Source organism: Mesocricetus auratus, unplaced genomic scaffold (genome assembly GCF_017639785.1).
Source record: "Mesocricetus auratus isolate SY011 unplaced genomic scaffold, BCM_Maur_2.0 Super-Scaffold_6723, whole genome shotgun sequence".
Taxonomy (NCBI): domain Eukaryota; kingdom Metazoa; phylum Chordata; class Mammalia; order Rodentia; family Cricetidae; genus Mesocricetus; species Mesocricetus auratus.
Genome location: NW_024429183.1, coordinates 2,235,681 through 2,252,583, shown reverse-complemented (window position 1 = coordinate 2,252,583; position 16,903 = coordinate 2,235,681). Strand labels below are relative to the sequence as shown.

The 16,903-nt window shown below is 45.0% G+C and overlaps 1 protein-coding gene across 5 annotated transcripts in view; it reads right to left on the bottom strand.

Moving 5' to 3' along the window:
• Zcchc14 (zinc finger CCHC-type containing 14) overlaps positions 1-16,903 on the bottom strand; it is a 58,402-nt gene that overhangs the window by 24,235 nt on the left and 17,264 nt on the right. For 4 of the 5 annotated variants that reach the window (XR_005873176.1, XM_013115667.3, XM_013115668.3 and 1 more), the window contains exon 2: positions 8,772-8,895. Coding sequence is in view for 4 of the 5 variants with exons in the window: in XM_013115667.3 (XP_012971121.1) it covers positions 8,772-8,895 (124 nt within the window). In the remaining variant the exon portion in view is untranslated. Of the gene's footprint in view, positions 1-8,771; positions 8,896-12,019; positions 12,040-16,903 lie in introns of those variants that run through there. The other variant, XM_021228999.2, reaches the window with a different exon arrangement.

Genomic DNA, 16,903 nt, shown 5'->3' with positions numbered 1-16,903 from the left:
TCTGATCTTGAATCTATGTTAAAGCAACCTATTGTCATGTTCTGAAATAAGAGAATTTTGGATTGTATCATCATTTTTTACTTTAAAATTTTAGAAACAATATCAAAAAAGTATTATTTTTCATTTATAGGATAAGGCAGGAAGGACTCCACAGATTCAAATGCAGAGCGATTCCAGCAACAGCAAAGAGGTAGCTCACAAAGCTGCCAGCATCTGAGGTATCATCAATGAGATGTCATCCATCCCTATTGGATCCTTGACCAACTTCTGACCAAGGGTATCTATCTCCTGCAATTACTGGGATACACTGCACCATACGTGGGAACTCTAGCAGTGTGTGTATTCTCACAGTTCTGCACTAAACTGTGTAATCTGCATAAATGAAGCTGACAGCAAGTAACCAAGAGAATCATGTGAAGGGCTGGCATCGTGCTGCTTGGATTGTACTCAGTACTAGTGTGGACTAGCCACAGTTGATGCATGTCAGGTTCCAGGGGCAGGATGCTGTTGTTCTCAAGCATCATGAGAGTAATGTCAGATGAGACAAGACCAGGGCCAGGGAAAAGATAGAGGAACATAGGCCACAACCATGATGGTATGTGAAGGAATTCTGAGTTCTCCTATACTTTCAATGGTGAGCTCACAGCTCTGTTCAGATGGCCTGCTGGTGGTATGAGGCTTGCTGCTCATAGCATTGGCAGTTACTGGGTCCCTGTAAACCTCATGTACTCACCTCGACAAAGAAACCCTAATCTAGCTGGGCGTTGGTCCCATGCCTTTAATCCCAGCACTTGGGAGGCAGAGGCAGGAAGATCACTGTGAGTTTGAGGCTAGCCTGGGCTACAGAGCTAGTGCCAGGATAGGCTCCAAAGCTACACAGAGAAATTCTGTCTCAAAGAAAAAAAAAAAAAAAAAGAAACCCTAATCCAGCACAGGAGACCAATGCATACAGCACTGGGACATGGGATGCTGCCGAGCTGTGAGCTAAGACAATGGCCAGTGCCTAGAGGACAAAACCAGAGGGGCAGGAATGGAGGCGAAAGAGCCCAGAATAATTGATGAAGATGCAGAAACAAAGAGAAACTGAGTCCCACAGGTCCAGGTCTGCCAGGTTCACAGGGCTAGAACCATCCTGTAAAAAACAAGATGCCTGACACTTCCTCGTTCTTGAAATTTTTTTCAGATTTTTTTATTTTATGTGTATGATTGTTTTGCCTGTACATATGTATGTATACCACATGTGTGCCTGGTACCTGTGGCAGTCAGAAGAAGGCACAGAACCTCCCAGGACTAGTTACAGTTGGTTTTGAGCCAACATATAGGTTCTGAAAGTCAAATTCTGGTTCTAAGTGGTGGTTTGAATGAGAACATCCTCCATTGTCTGGGGTATTTGGCATTACTTGGGGAGGTTTAGAATGTGTGGCTTTGTTGGAGGAAGTATGTCATTAGAGGTGGGCTTTAAATTTTTTGGTGTTGTTGCTGTTTTGTTTTGGTGGTGGTAGTTTCAAGACAGGGTTTCTCTTTGTGGTCTTGGCTGGCCTCCGATTCATAATGACCCACCTGTCTCTGCCTCCCAAGTGCTGGAATTAAAGGCGTGATACTTTAAGAGACTTATGCCATTTCCAGTTTTATGTCTCTGCTTTGTGCTTGTGGATCAAAAATGTGAGCTTTCAGCATGCTGCTCCATCCACCATGCCTGTATACTGCTGCTAACATAACATTATGAACTCTAACTCTCTGGAACCTTATGTCAAAATAAACTCTTCCTTCTATGAGTTGCCTCGGTCATTGTGTTTTACTTCAGCAACAGAAATGTGGTGGTGGTGGTGGGGGGCTGAAGAGATGGCTCAAGCAGTGATAAACACTTGCTTTTCTTTCAGAAAACCTGGGTTCAGTTCCCAGCACCCATATGATAGCTCGCAATGGTCCAGTTCCAGGGGGATCTGATGCCATCTTATAATTTCTGTGGACACCAGACAGCACATGCCACATATATATTCATGCCAGCAAACACTCATAAAAAAGTAAGAAGGACTGACACCAGCCAGGAGGTAGTGCTGCATACACCTTTAATCCCAGCACTCAGCAGGCTGATCTCTGTCTTTTTTTTTTTTATTTGTTTTTTTTGAGACAGGGTTTCTCTGTGTAGCTTTGGAGCCTGTCCTGGAACTCACTCTGTGGACCAAGCTGGCCTTGAACTCACAGAGATCCGCCTGCCTCTGCCTCCTGAGTGCTGGGATCAAAGGTGTGCGCCACCACCGACTGGCTGAGAAATCTTGTCTTGAAAAGCAAAACAAGAAAACGAACAGCAACAAAAGGGAAAAGAAAAAGAAAAAAGAAAGCTTGGGAACATCTCTAAAAATGTAAGGTTCACTGTAAGATATTTTTCCTTCCCAGAATTCCCACTTCTTAGAGTAGTCCCCATAAGCCACCATGGGGTGTGTTTGCCTGGGTCTGCTCACCTTTCTGGGTCCTGACTTAGAAAGGTGCAATTCTTTTTCTTTCAGATGGCCAGGATCTAACTATGTGCTTAAACTTCCTAACTAACGTTTGAAGCTTTTGTGTTCTTTTCCTGCTGCTATGTGGTTGTGCTCCACGCTAGCTTATCAACTCTATTGTCCTCCAAGCAGCTGTGAGATTTGTAGCTTGCCTGTCTTGGGTTTTCCTTTCAGGTTTTAGTAAATTGTCTTCAAGCTTCCATTCGTGTCCTTTCTTAAATTATTTTATTAATGAGACCAAAAGCACTAAGAGAGGATCCAAGCTCCCTGGTATCGTACAGTGGATCTGCTGGGACTCCTGGGTTCCAGCCCTCATATCTGCTTTTTATCTTACTGTCACTGTTAGTAGAATTTGCCTTTGCAAACTTTCTTTTCTACCTTTTAATTCTGCACTCAGTGGAGAAAACAAACCATCTCTGCACCCCTAATTACCATCAGTACCAAAACCATCAATCTGCTGGGTGTGGTAGACAAACCTTAATCCCAGCATTAGGGAGGTAGGGACAGGGACATTACAAGTCCAGTGCCATCATCAGCTATGGAGTTCAGTTTGAAGCCAGCCTGGGCTATGGGAGATTCCACCTCAAAAAGCAAAGCAAAAACAACCACAAAAAAAGAGAAACACATTATTTGATGCAAATACATCTAGTGGCGGGGGAGGGGTGTCCCAAGTTCAATCCCTAGCAACTGCATGGTGGCTCACAACCATCTGTAATAAGATCTTGTGCCCTCTTCTGATCTACAGGCATACATGTAGACAGAAGACTATATAAATAGTAAGCAAATAATCTTTTAAAAAAAGAAGAAAGAAAGAACATCCAGTGGACAATAGGCTGGGAATAACAAGAGGGGACAGACAAATCTATAGAGCAAAGAAAAGTATCCTGCCTAAAGAGGAGGGAATGAAGGTGAAAATGGTATCCATGGCTTACATGATCTGACATGGTGAGGGCATAGTGCACACAGCCCCTGGAGTGCCAGCTGGAAAGGAGGAGGAGTGAGTTCATAACAGCTGGAAACCCTCTAGACTTGGTACAAGAAGTAAAGGAGCTATAAGAAAAACCACATATAGGGACACTGCAGTCAGATGAATCCCAACCAAAGAAAACTGTAAAACAACCAGAGAAAAATGGCACTGACATAAAGACAGCCAATCACACACTGCAGGAAGACTCTCATTAAAGGAGGCAGGCAGACAGAACACCTCTGGCAAAGCTAAATAGCAAAACCAACCCAGCCAAGCATTCCATGATCAGAAAGAACATCTTCAGGCTAATGAAAACGGGTAGAGTCCACACCCGCAGAGCTGCACACAATCAACCAGCTTTCAGGAAGAAAAAGGGCATCCAGGGGGAAACCAAACAGAGCATTCAAAGACTATCCTTCCCCTTCTCAAAATATATGAAAAAAACCCAAGGTCCTACATGGGGGCACAAGGCACACAACACCTAAGTTGTAATACATGTGGCACCTCTATACAGGGCACATGGAGAACCATGCCAACACTGTAAGTACCCTCATCCACAGCATCTGCCACTCCCAGAGGTGTAAACACTGTTACCAAGAGACATCTGAAAGTTCAGCACTAACTCTCAAGAGTCAGTGTATATACACATAGCTGCAAGAGTCCCCCAGCCTCATTTTCTTTAGGGAAACTGAGGAAGCAGTCACTTGGATAGTTTTTTATGTCCTGGGGTTCAAAGGAGAACTGCTGAGGAAGAGTGTGAGCAGCCTGCTTAGAAATGGGGACAGGCCAGGTGATGGTGGAGCACACCTTTAGTCCCAGCATTGGGAGGCAGAGACAGGCGGATCTCTGTGAGTTCAAGACCAGCATGGTCTACAAGAGCTAGTTCCAAGACAGCCTCCAAAGCCACAGAGAAATCCTGTCTCGAAAAACAAAACAAAACAAAAAGAAATAGGGACAGTACGGACCTAATACACAACATATGCAAGGCCCGAGGATTGGTTTCCAGCACTGCAAACTAGTAACAATGACAATGATAAATTAAAAACCAAAAAATACAGTAAAATAAAACTGTGTGATCTGGGCACTCATTGTAAAACTCTGAACTTTGCTGTCTGTCTGCAGAACCAGGAATGTCCCAAGCACTAAGGCTTCTTATCCCTGCCACACTGCAATCCCAGTGCATCTCAGAAGAGGAAACACATAGTTATGGTCTCATGAGATAGCTTTTATCTTCTATTCCTGTCTTGTTAAAATTCATGCTCATATTTTGAGTTTCCTTTTTATTAAAATCCCAAGAACGAGCTGGGTGCGGTGGCACGTCTTTAATCCCAGCACTCAACAGAGTCAGGCAGATCTCCCTGAGTTTGAGGCCAGTCTGGTCTACAATGAGAGTTCCAGGACAGCCATGGCTACACAGAGAAACCCTGGCTCAGAAAACAAAAAACCAAACAAGGAAAATCCAGGACTTTTGAGGGTCAGTCTTATCATTTGTTTATTTTTGAGACAGGGCTCTCTGTAGCTTTGGATCCTGACCTAGAACTCACTCTGTAGATCAAGGCTGGCCGAACTCACAGAGATTCATTCGCCTGTCTATGCCTCCAATGCTGGGGTTAAAGGTATACATCATTGCCTGGCTCAAGGTTCAGTCTTTAAGCTGCTCTTCATCATGATAATATTACGTAACAAAGTCATAAATAAGCCTCAGTGGTGCTTTGTCTGAAGGTATAAAGTTGCCACAGACAGCACACTTTGTAAACATAAATTCCTTCAAGTCCTTTTTTGTTTTTTGTTTTTCGAGATAGGGTTTCTCTGTATTGTTTTGGAGGCTGTTCTGGAACTTGCTCTGTATACCAGGCTGGCCTCGAATTCACAGAGATCTGCCTGCCTCTGCCTCCCAAGTGCTGGAATTAAAGGCGTGCACCATCAATGCCTGGCAAAGTCCATCATTTTTAAGAGTGCAAAGAACCTGAATTCAGAGATATTTCAGATCTGCAGCTTAATCAAGGTGACAGAACCAGCTCTCCCTCACTGTCTTGCCAGAGTCAGATTCCAGTTCTGGTTGTGAAGGGATAGAATCTCCCACCACACTGGGCATCACTGGGGATGTCTCCTTTTACACCTCCTAATCCTTTGGCACCAGTAACAACTAGGACAGGGACTGGACCCTGAGACAGTTATCTTTTGTACAATGATCCACAACCGAGGGAGGGAGGGAAGGAGGGAGGGAGGAGAGGGAGGGAGGGAGGGAAGAAGGACAACTATTTACCAGTCCTGTGGACTTCCTACACCAAACCAAGACCTCTGCTTCTACATAGTAAGGTAAGAAACAGTACTAGGAAACTGCACTCTGGCACTAATACCTTCACTCCCCTTCCCACTTTCTTCATACCCACAGCACAGGTTTGTGCCTCAGGAGCTTACTTGTGACTTAAATCTCATCAGCAAAGTAGGGTGTATTGCTCCTGGGAATAAGGGTTTCCATTCTATGTTCCCAGGGTCACTGAGAGCACTGTGAGAGAATGGGAACACAAGACGTTTTAGGAATGCTGACCCAAGCCTGATTATTCCATAAGTTCCATCATATTGCTATAAGACTTCTAAGACAACAGAGAAAACTGGATAAAACTTCAGACTACAGTGACCACAGACCAATGCCCAGCACAGGGGAAGGGACCATGAGAAAGGAACCAAAAACTCAGCTAGTTTGCTTGCCTACACTGGAGAGAAGAAACTCCTGGGGTTGGCTAGTGATGAGTGATGGGATACTGGGCTAGCTAAAAGAGGGCAGCATGGTCTTACAGGACAGTCTCCCCAGTATGCTCCACCACAGCTGCTTAGCACTCATTCTCCTCAGCACTAAAGCATATAATCAGAGAACAGCAGACAACAGCCATGTTTTTAAATTATACCCAGAGGCTGGAGAGATTTCTCAGTGCTTAGTGCACTGGCTGCTCTTCCAGAAGACTTGGGTTCAGTTCCTAGCACCCATTGCTCACAATTGTCTGTAACTCCAGTCCCAGGGAACCAATGCTCTCTTCTGGCCTCCACAGACACTACACAGACCTACATGCGGGCAAAACACTCATACACATAAAATATGAACCAGGGAGGGAGAGAGGGCCATACCCTACAACCCAGGGTCTTGGTTATGGCTCAAGAAAAAGCACTGTGGCACAAGGTGGATGCCCTGCTTGGTCTGGAGGGTGCTACACAAAGGAATTAGCACTCACAAGAGGCTCTGTTCTCAGCTGGCTCTCTCCAGCAGGCAGCCCTGCACTCCAAGTACCAACTCCATTCTGTGGTCACATTGCTAGGAAGACCTGGCGGGACAAATAATCAACAGAGGGACATAGTCCCTTGGGAACAACCTGTATCATGTGCACTGTGACTTTACAACTAACGCCAAGTGGGAGACTAGGCTTTCCAAGACTGTGTCTCAAGACACAGATGTGGCACAGAAGCAGACCACCCTGAGCTGCAACCAAGCAGAGCAGACAGCATTCCACGTAGAGTGAGCACAGGCCTTTAAAGCAACAGCACGGAATGCACCTGTGAGATAAAAAGACATAGAGAAGGGCAGAAGGACCAGCTCAAGTTACAGAAGGCACAGATACATCTTCGAGTAGTGAAGCAGAGCAACTCATGAATAGGGATGGGCATCCTCCCAGGAGCCTCAAAATACATGACCAGTCAGGACATACTTCCCTGCCTAACTCTGCTAAGACGTGGTCTCACCAATAACCTCATCCAATTTAAAACAATCACTTTATGCCTGCCCAGGTGATTCCAGAGTTAGTCTGGCAGAAAGCCAGGAGGCCCATGGCCTGTGGTGAGAGGTTTTGTCAGCTGCAGATTCATACTGAGCAAACTCACACTCCAATTACATTTTTAAAAATTGTGCTTGTGCCAGGTGGTGGTGGTGCATAGCTTTAATCCAGCACTTGGAAGGCAGAGACAGGAGGATCTCTGTGAGTTCAAGGCTGGCCTGGTCTACAAAGCAAGTTCCAAGACGGGCTCCAAAGTTACAGAGTAACCTTGTCTCAAGGGGGAAGGAGTGTGTGATAAGATGGCTCCGTGGATGACAGACTATGGACACCCCCACGGAGGGCCTCACCCTCCCTGGGGAAAGGAGGGGATAATGGGGGGGTTGGGGGGAGGGCATGGGAGGAGGGGAGGGAAAGGGAGAGGGACCTGGAACTGACTTGTGAAGCAACCTTGTTTCTTATCTAAATTTAAACTAAAAAAAAAAGAAAAAAGATGGCTCCGTGGTTATGAGCACTGGCTGCTCTTCCAGAGGTCCTGAGTTTCATTCCCAGCAACCACATGGTGGCTCACAGCCATCTATAGTAGGATCTGATGCCTTCTTCTGGCATGCAGGTATACATGCAGAGCACTCATACATAAAATAATAAATAAATGCACTTGTTCAGAGGCATGAACAGTGTGGAACTTCACTGAGGCTGATAGCACTGAGTGAGTGAAGACAGGAGTACCTGTTATAGCATATCACATGGAATAAGTCTCACAAGCCCATTTAGTTGGGAAAGAAGTGTTCTACGCCCAGCTGCTTTAAAGTCTGATGTGAGGAGCAGAGGACATTTAAAACATTTTCTCCCTTAATAAACACCAGCATTTGAAGTTGATATTGCTGAAACGTGGTCATGAGTTCCTTGGGAGAATCAGAAAGACAACAGCTCCCTCTAAGCATGCCTGATTAAAGGGACTCTGGTCAGCTGAAGTATGACAGGCCTTGCCTTTCTTCCTGATTCCCTCTAACTTGCTGAAAAACCATTAGATTACATCCCTAAAGCTAGCCACCAAGGTCTATTCCCTTATTTGGCCTCTTCCTCCTCCTAAGTCGACTACCAAGATCCAGCTATCAAAATATTAAGGTCCAGCAATCAAACGACCCCTCTGGCTCACCTAATTAAAATGCCCAATTAAAATTAAACACCTTATTCTAACACAGTTTCCCCTTTGTACTTTTATAAACTGCCATGCCTGTCTTCCTCTATTCCGAGGCAGTCCTGTTTCCCTCCATGACAAATACCCCTTCCCCTTTTCCCTGATTACCTTCCTCTTCTCTCTCATCCTCTATTTCCCATCTTGGTCTCTTATTCCCTGCCCTCTGTACCTCTGGGGTACATAAGTCTCCTTTGTACTGAAAGAACTTGGTCTTGGGAGTCCTGAGGTGAAACTTTTCCTTTCACTAATGACACTATGTACCAACAGTCTACAGCTCTGTACTGTGGATGCCTTCTCCCTGAACTTGGGATCTCCCAGTAATGTCCAGCATAACTACCCACCTTTGCCGTGTTTCCCCAAAGGCCTCTTGGGCAGGGACTCCTCCGTGGAATGTGCTGATGTGTGCAATGCATTCTCCAGACTGTTGCTGATGCTGCTCACAGGGGTCTCAGTTCTGGGAGCCATCTGAGGAGACAGAATATCACCTTCTTACTTTTTTCTGCACAACTGCCTCTTGTTGAAAGTTATACACACAAACATGACTTCAAGTTTTTCTACCATAACACAATGTTCTTCCAGAGAAAGAAGAAACACCACTATCCACTATTCTCCCCAAACCCACAAACAGTCCTGTGCTTCTGTCTAGGTTAGGTCATTAGACAGAACAGCAGTCTTAGCCATGGTGGTATGCATCATACGCCTTCATCTGAAGCAAACCCTGTTTTTACGTCTTACAATTAGACGCTTTCCTATAACAAACTCCACAGAGCTCTGGAAGCCACCGAAAACAGCACAGGACATTTGACCATGTACAATTTGAACAACAAGAGAATCCCACAGCAATTCCACTTCTAGGGATTGTTGTTTAACACCTTCCTCCAATATTGAAACATTACATCCTTCAGGGAAGCTCCTTGAGCAAGAAGGTAAACAACTCAAGATAGCTTCTGGAAGTCCCTGAAACAGATTAGATTCACTATGCCCTTCCCTGTTAGAATGAAAAATAAAAGCTGAGAGTCCATTCAGATGGAAGGTAGTGAGTAGCTGAAACTGAGCTGCCAAGATGATGGAAGAGAAACTGAAACTGAGCTGCAAAGTTAACTTAGAGAACAGCTGCCAAGAAGACTCTTGAGACCAGGACAGCAGAACAGCTGCCTGGAAGCAGAAACCAGCGAGCTGTGTGGAAGAGGTTTAGACCATTTGGGCATCTGGAATGGGCACTGTCCAAGCTATTGAACTGCCTGCAGGGGTACAGTGTGCTCCAGCTTCCTGGCTTTGTAAGCTGTCACTCATGCTGGGGTTAGCCTTAGGCATACAGCTGTCTTTGAGTCATTTCTGTGCCTGTAAGTAGCCCCTCATCACACTCATGTAAATAACCCCAATAAAACTCAGACCAAGGGGCTGGAGAGATGGCTCAGAGGTTAAGAGCACTGACTGCTCTTCTAGGGGTCCTGAGTTCAATTCCCAGCAACCACATGGTGGCTCACAACCATCTACAATTCAATCTGGTGTCCTCTTCTGGCATGCAGGCAGAACACTGTATATGTAATAAATAAATAAATCTTAAAAAAAAAAAACTCAGACCAAATCCATACTTTGGTCTGTCCTGGGACCCATCTAGGGTGAGTAGCTGTGTGTTGCATCTCCCCAAGTTTTAACACAGGAAGAGACCTGACACTGAACACTTCATTATCTAGAGATGAGGACCTGCTATATAAGTCATGGGACACCACAGTTAGACTGTGACACAGCCATCCTCTGCCCTGGCTGGGTGTAAGAAGAAGGTTCTTTTTTGGGGGGGGGGTTCAACACAGGGTTTCTCTGTGGCCTTGGAGGCTGTCCTGGAACTAGCTCTTGTAGACCAGACTGGTCTTGAACTCACAGAGATCTGCCTGCCTCTGCCTCCCAAGTGCTGGGATTAAAGGCGTGTGCCACCACCTCCCGGCTAAGGAGAAGGTTCTTACTGTATACACACACAGAACTGGGCCCACAAGCCCTGGATGGCTGACTGACCCTTGGGAAGGGAGTGAACTGTAGTATCCTCCATTTCCCTCCTTACCAGTATTGGAAAAATTTACAGCCCAAATAGACTAGATATAAAATAAAAAATAGCAATGCTTTCACTTTAGTCATACCTTAAGATTTCAAATAATAGAAAAGGTCCAAGATTTTAAAATTTGGGAAAAGACTTGTGGGTTCCATGACTGACAGCCTGCTTTATGAACCATGGGAGCAGGAAGTTGAGAAACTAACAGCAACTCTTGGTTCAGTCTTTAACTTGAGTAGTGAACACTTGGGACATGCCTGCTCCTGACATTCTAGCCCTGTGCCCGTGGCTTCCTATTGTTACCAGCCTGGTGGTGGCAGCTATCACTGGCTGTTCAGAGACCTAGCTCAGAGACTGAGGCTCTGCTGGCTACACAGTGAGACCTTGACTCAACAACAACAAAAAATTTACTCAGCATTCCAGTATCCAGTAGAGGACAGCAAATGCCTATAAGCAGTGTGCCACTAGCCGGTTTCTATGGACTTTAACGGAATTCAAGAAAACAAGTCCTAGCCATTCATTCACTTTAGGAAGATAATTCACTGTGGCTAACATTACCAAGAAGTTATCAAGAAAGTTAAATGTGGGTCTAGAATTGGTAGACTACTTGCCTAGCATGCATGAATCCCTAGGTTTGAGCCCCAGGCATGATGTTTCATACATGTAATCCTAGCACCCAGAAGGTAGAGGCAGAGGGATCAAAAAATTTAGGGTTTCCCTAGGCTATACAGCAAGTTCAATGTTAACCTGGGCTGCATGAAATTCTGTCTCAAGAAGGAAGGAAGGGAGGTCAATGAAGAGGGTTGGGTAAAACGGCTCAGGCTCAGTGGATGATAACATTTGACTTACAAGCCTGAGTTCAACTCCTGAAAACAAAGTAAAAAAGTAAGAGAACTGACTTCATAGGGTTGTCTTCTGACTTCCATACACAGAGTGGCATGGAGACATGTACCTCTATCATGCATATACACATAGTAATAATAAAATACATTTATAAAAAAATGAAAGAATGTTAAATTATAAACCTGGTATTTCACATATGCCTATTATCCCTGTACTTGGAAGTCAAAACAGGACCAAACTGGACTAAACAGCAGGCTGCCTTCAGTTTAGCAGCTTTTTTCATTATTTAATAATTGGACATTAAGAACAAGGCACACCCTTACCGGGAGACAAGATTCTCACACAACTTTGTGAGCAGCTCAGATACAATTTGTCAGTATATGGCCGCCAGTCACCAGTAGCCCGTCCTGGTGGCTTGACTCACACAGCTCCTGACTCTACATCCTGGTTCCAAGAAGAGTTGTTCTGACTAGTCACAGGAAACCAGCCATTTTCCATCACCAGAGAGCCACTAGCAAACCCCAGCTTCCTACCCACAGCCTACATGTGAAGGTAGCAAGGGATATGATGACAACAGGCCTCACTAGGGTACCCCTACACATCCAGGCCAGAGTGCTGCAAGGGCCTATACTTGTGTGGTTCCAGAGCTGAGACCCAGGCTGAGGTAAGGACCATTTCTCAAAGAATAGGCTTGCCCACCTGCCGACTTCAGTAAGTAACAACAACAGGAAGCACTTCCTATGTCCATGTAGACTCGGCCCAGAGTTGAGGCTGCTGTCCCCAGGCTGTGAGCTGCCTGATTAAAACATGCAGAGAAAAAAGCTGCTTTAAGAAGTGATGACCCCAAGGCCAAATGTGTCTGCCTGTCTGGTCTCCCTCCTCTCACCTCTTGCTCCCCTGTTTACACTGAATGCTGCCTTCAACTCCAATTCCCAGAAATGTTGTTTTAGGTTATTTTTGGTTAGGTTAATTTGTCCACGTGACCCACAGTTCAACTCAGATAGTCTCTGACTCACTTTCAGCAGAGCTCCAGTGGGCCTGACATTCACATGTTGCCCTCCCATCCTGTGCAAGGCTTGCAGACTAAGCCAAGGCACTCCCTTCCCTGGCTCTTCCTATTCAAATCCTTTCTGAGCAAAGCACCTTACTTTATTTCCAAGAAAGAAAAAAAAAAAACCCACAGGTTTTACTGTCCAACTAACTGTCCTTCCATCATCATAGCCAACCTTTCCAAGACCATCAGGGGCTGCAGTACAGCCCACAGGGACCCAAGTGAGCACCCCCATCTCATTTACCTGGCCCTACACCTCATCCTAGTCTAGGCACAAAGTCCCTTCTATTGGCTCTGTGCTCCTTGTCCATATACAACTTCATTGCCAGCATTCAGTGAGGCATGGTTTTATTTCGCTTTTTGTTGTTACTTGTTTCTTCTCCTTTTGGGCTGTTCTGTTCATGGAGGGATCCTCTGCATGTACAACAGTGCCTTCCATTTAGAAGCACTATTCAGCTACAGCACCAAGTTCCAAGGGCCCCTGTGGCACTGATTTTCCAGGTGATGCTCTGTATTCCCATCTTGTCTGGCTGTAATTGCCAGGATCTCAGCAGCTCTGCTTGGGCACCAACAAGCAATGGCTGCATACAGATCTGATGTTTAGCACCTGCAGGAAGCCCAGGACATACTCCTCTCTCCAAGAACTTCCAAATCATGGTATATGTGTATTCTAACTTGGGTCCAAGGTGGACCTTGAAATTCTGCATTCCTGACTACCAGGACATTTCAAAATAAAGGGTTACACCTGGGTCAGACCAAAGGCTAGGTAGTTCCCACAAGAAAGGACCTGAACATTAGAATCCCAGGTGCCATGTGGACAATCAGACCAGATGGACTTGTATCCCTTCCAGGGAAGTCATAGGGATCAGGTGGCTTGATGACTGATGTTGCTCCTATCATGATAGCTGATAAATGTTCCTCAGACATAGACAATTTTTTAAAAAAAGGTTTTCCTCAGACTGTAATACCCTATGAAAAAGCTCACATTTACAGGCTTCTTTAAACCTATGGACAAATTCACTTTAATATTCATAAATCAGGTACACGATCTTTAAAAATTTAATTTCTAAACACCAATTCCATTTGCAATATACAATCATATTTCTGGAAGCAGAGCTCCCCAAATATAGACTGTAACAGACAAGCCAACTGGAGGGAGCTTGTGTAGGGGTGAGCCCCACAAAGCCATCTGCCCATAAGGGTGGGGATAAGGAAATTTAGCACAGATGAAGATAAAAGGAAGTGAAGGAGAAACAACTCTCTTCTTCTCCTTCTTCCTCTGGAAGACGGATGTGCTTCTAACTACCCATCCTTTGTGTGTTAAGTTCATACTCTGGTAAATAAATATATTGTATTCCCTATTGCATTGACCTTCATCTTTAAGCTTGGGCCTCCCATAGCCCAGTGGCATTGCTCCAATAGGGAATGGTAGTGAGCTGCTGGAGTAGATATACACATCAGTCCCCACAACAGACCAAGTTATCCTCACATTACAAAATAAAGCTGGAGCACAACTCCTAACACTTTGCCCAGGGCCACATGCCCAGATGGCACGAAAAAAGGGAGACACGGTAGCCAATGAAATCAGTGGAATCAGTGGGCTTGGTGGCACACACCTATGATCCCAGTGCTCATGGCGGTGGAGACAGGAGAATCTCAAGTTCCAGATCAGTGTGGGCTATATAATGAGACCCTGTCTCAAAATAAATAGGAGGGAGGGAAGGAAGAAAAGAAAGTGAACAAGAGTATGGGCAGATAACATGGGCACTCAGTGTGCAGACAGCAGCACAGGCCTTGCTAACTGATGAACCTGGTCAGGAGATTTCACCTGGTTCTGTCGCAGCCTCTTTTACTACAACGTGGAAATAATAGCAAGTAGCTCACAGGGCTTTAATGGTAATTAAAATGTATTTATTAAGCTCATCAAACTGGAAGACAGACACTAGATACTATTATTGCCACTATTGTGGCAGACACAGCGAGGCTGCTAAGGCACCTCAATGGCACAGTGAAAAAACAGGGGGTCAGAAGTTATGGGTCTTACAGAGCCTCCCACCCTCCTGGACTTCCTTTGGGCACTGGGCAGAACTCCCAATGGCCACCCAACATCCACATCCCTGCGGTTTGTTTTGTTTTGTTTTTGTTTTTTGAGACAGGGTTTCTCTATGGCTTTGGAGCCCATCCTGGAACTCATTCTGTAGACCAGGCTGGTCTCGAACTCACAAAGATTTGCCTGCCTCTGCCTCTCGAGTGCTGGATTAAAAGTGTGCGCCACCACCGCCCAGCTATCCCTGCGTTTTAATACAGGGGGTCTCTCCTCCTTCAAACATATCCTTCTTATATGCCCATTACAACAGTCCATCACTTCATGTAAAATTAGCAGTGACAGCTTTAGATATCATTTCATCACCCCAAATTCAGTGAAACAAAGTCATCACAGCAGGACAGACAGTATAGCCTTAGTTGGCAAGTACTGACTGGTGTCATTGCTGGACAGCCAATAAGCAGGACACAGCTGAGACAACTCTGTACCTTCTGACCTTCTAAAGCTACCTAGAGGAGTCAACAGATCCCTAAGCTATCACAAATCAGCAATATAGTCAAGGACTTGTGTGTAGAAAGATATAACTAACCTTCACATGATGACAATCAATGACATCAACATGCATCAAAATCACAGGTGACACAAAGTCACAGTCATATGAAGACCACAAGTCCTTTAAACAGAATCAGAGGAGACAAAAGGCATGAGGAATGTTCAAAAGAGGAAAATATGTCTATAAGTGGAGTCTCACTGGAAAGAGACAGAAAAAAAAAACTTGAAAGAGTTCACAGTATTTACATCTAGGTTACTATTATTTACTTAGCAAGGTTTAAGTAGACTTCAGTGTTATGGGGGGGACTCCATCAAGCAGAGTCAATAAATGTGGTCTCAAGTTGTCACCATGGAGACATCAAGATGTCATGATTGCAGAAAAGGTAACTAGAATTGAACCATGATCAGGAAGGGCTGGCAAGAATGCAGGAGACATGATCAGAAAGGGCTGGCAAGAATGGTCTGGTCACAGGATATTGGGAGAACAGCCTCTTCTCTACTGCTTCTTATAGTTCTCCAGATGTGGCAGGACCTAGTCCACAGGCAGGAGGCAACACAGGAAGCAGGAAGTGAGAGACTCCCTCTTGCCCCAGCAGCATCATGGAATGATCCTGGGCATAAACACTGCCAGCCACAGGGTAGAGCCACTAGGACCCTTCAGCAGCAGTGGCATCAGAATAGACACAAAATAACAGGAATTAGCAATCACTGGTCATCATTAATATCCATTAATATAAATGGTCTCAATTCACCTATAAAAAGATACAGGTTAGCCGGGCATTGGTGATACACGCCTTTAATCCCAGCACTGGGGAGGCAGAGGCAGGCAGATCTCTGTGAGTTCGAGGCCAGCCTGGTCTACAAAGCGAATTCCAGGACAGCCTCCAAAGCAATACAGAGAAACCCTGTCTTGAAAAACTAAAAAAAAACTAAAAAAAAAAAAAAAAAAAGAACAGACACAACAGTAGTTTTTGAGATAGCGATCCTTCCGCCTCAGTCTTTTGAGTAGTGAGGTTACAAGCACACACCACCATGTCTAGCTTTATTTTCTGATTTTCTGCTTTCCAACTTTTCTATAAAGAATAGATACTACTTTTAGAAAAAGAAGCTAAAGATCCAGTCTAAATATAGATACCTTCCTACCAGGTACAAGCAGCTCAGAAAGGCGCACACAGCTCTGCTTGCCTTCCACAGCCTCCATACTCATCCCACAAGCCAGGTCCTAGGGAGCTACCCTAGGACTGTGGGATGGGTAGACACCTTATCAAGACCCCTGACCCTTCTCACTGAAAAGATGACAACTTCAGGGTAATCAAGCAGAGAGGATGAAACCGATTAGGAAACCACCATGGAGCCAGGACTAACTGTCAGGAAGAGCTTACCAAACCCTGGGGATGGGCCTTTGGGCGTAAGAACAGGTGTAGAGCCAAGGCAACAGGAGCTGGCACTACAACCCAAACAGTCTAGTCAGCCACCAGCAATGCCTAAGCAAGAAGAATAACATCAGCTATATGCTTTCAAATCAATGTAAAAAATAAAAAGAAAACTGATTTGTAAGCACTTTACTAAAATAGTTGTTTTGTGTCTCTAAACCAGAACAAGAAAATAGTTTAATAGTGAAAGCTATTTGCTGACTGAGGCCAAATGAAAGCCAATGCTAACCAAAAACCATTTTCCACACACACAAAAAAAATTCTTTTAATGTTTCTTACCAGACAGAAAATGAAGAGTAGGAGAGAGAAGACAGACAGCATGATTGTGGCAGAGGTACTGGGAGGGATCCCCAAAGTGGTGGGAGAACAGGCTTCTTCCTTCCAGTCAGTGAGGTCTGCTAGGACACAGCTCTGTAGACCTAGACAGCCTACCACAAGTTAGTTCCACATCCTGCACAGGAAGCTACTCAGCACAGCTACCCCAGGCCTGCTAGACACTGAAA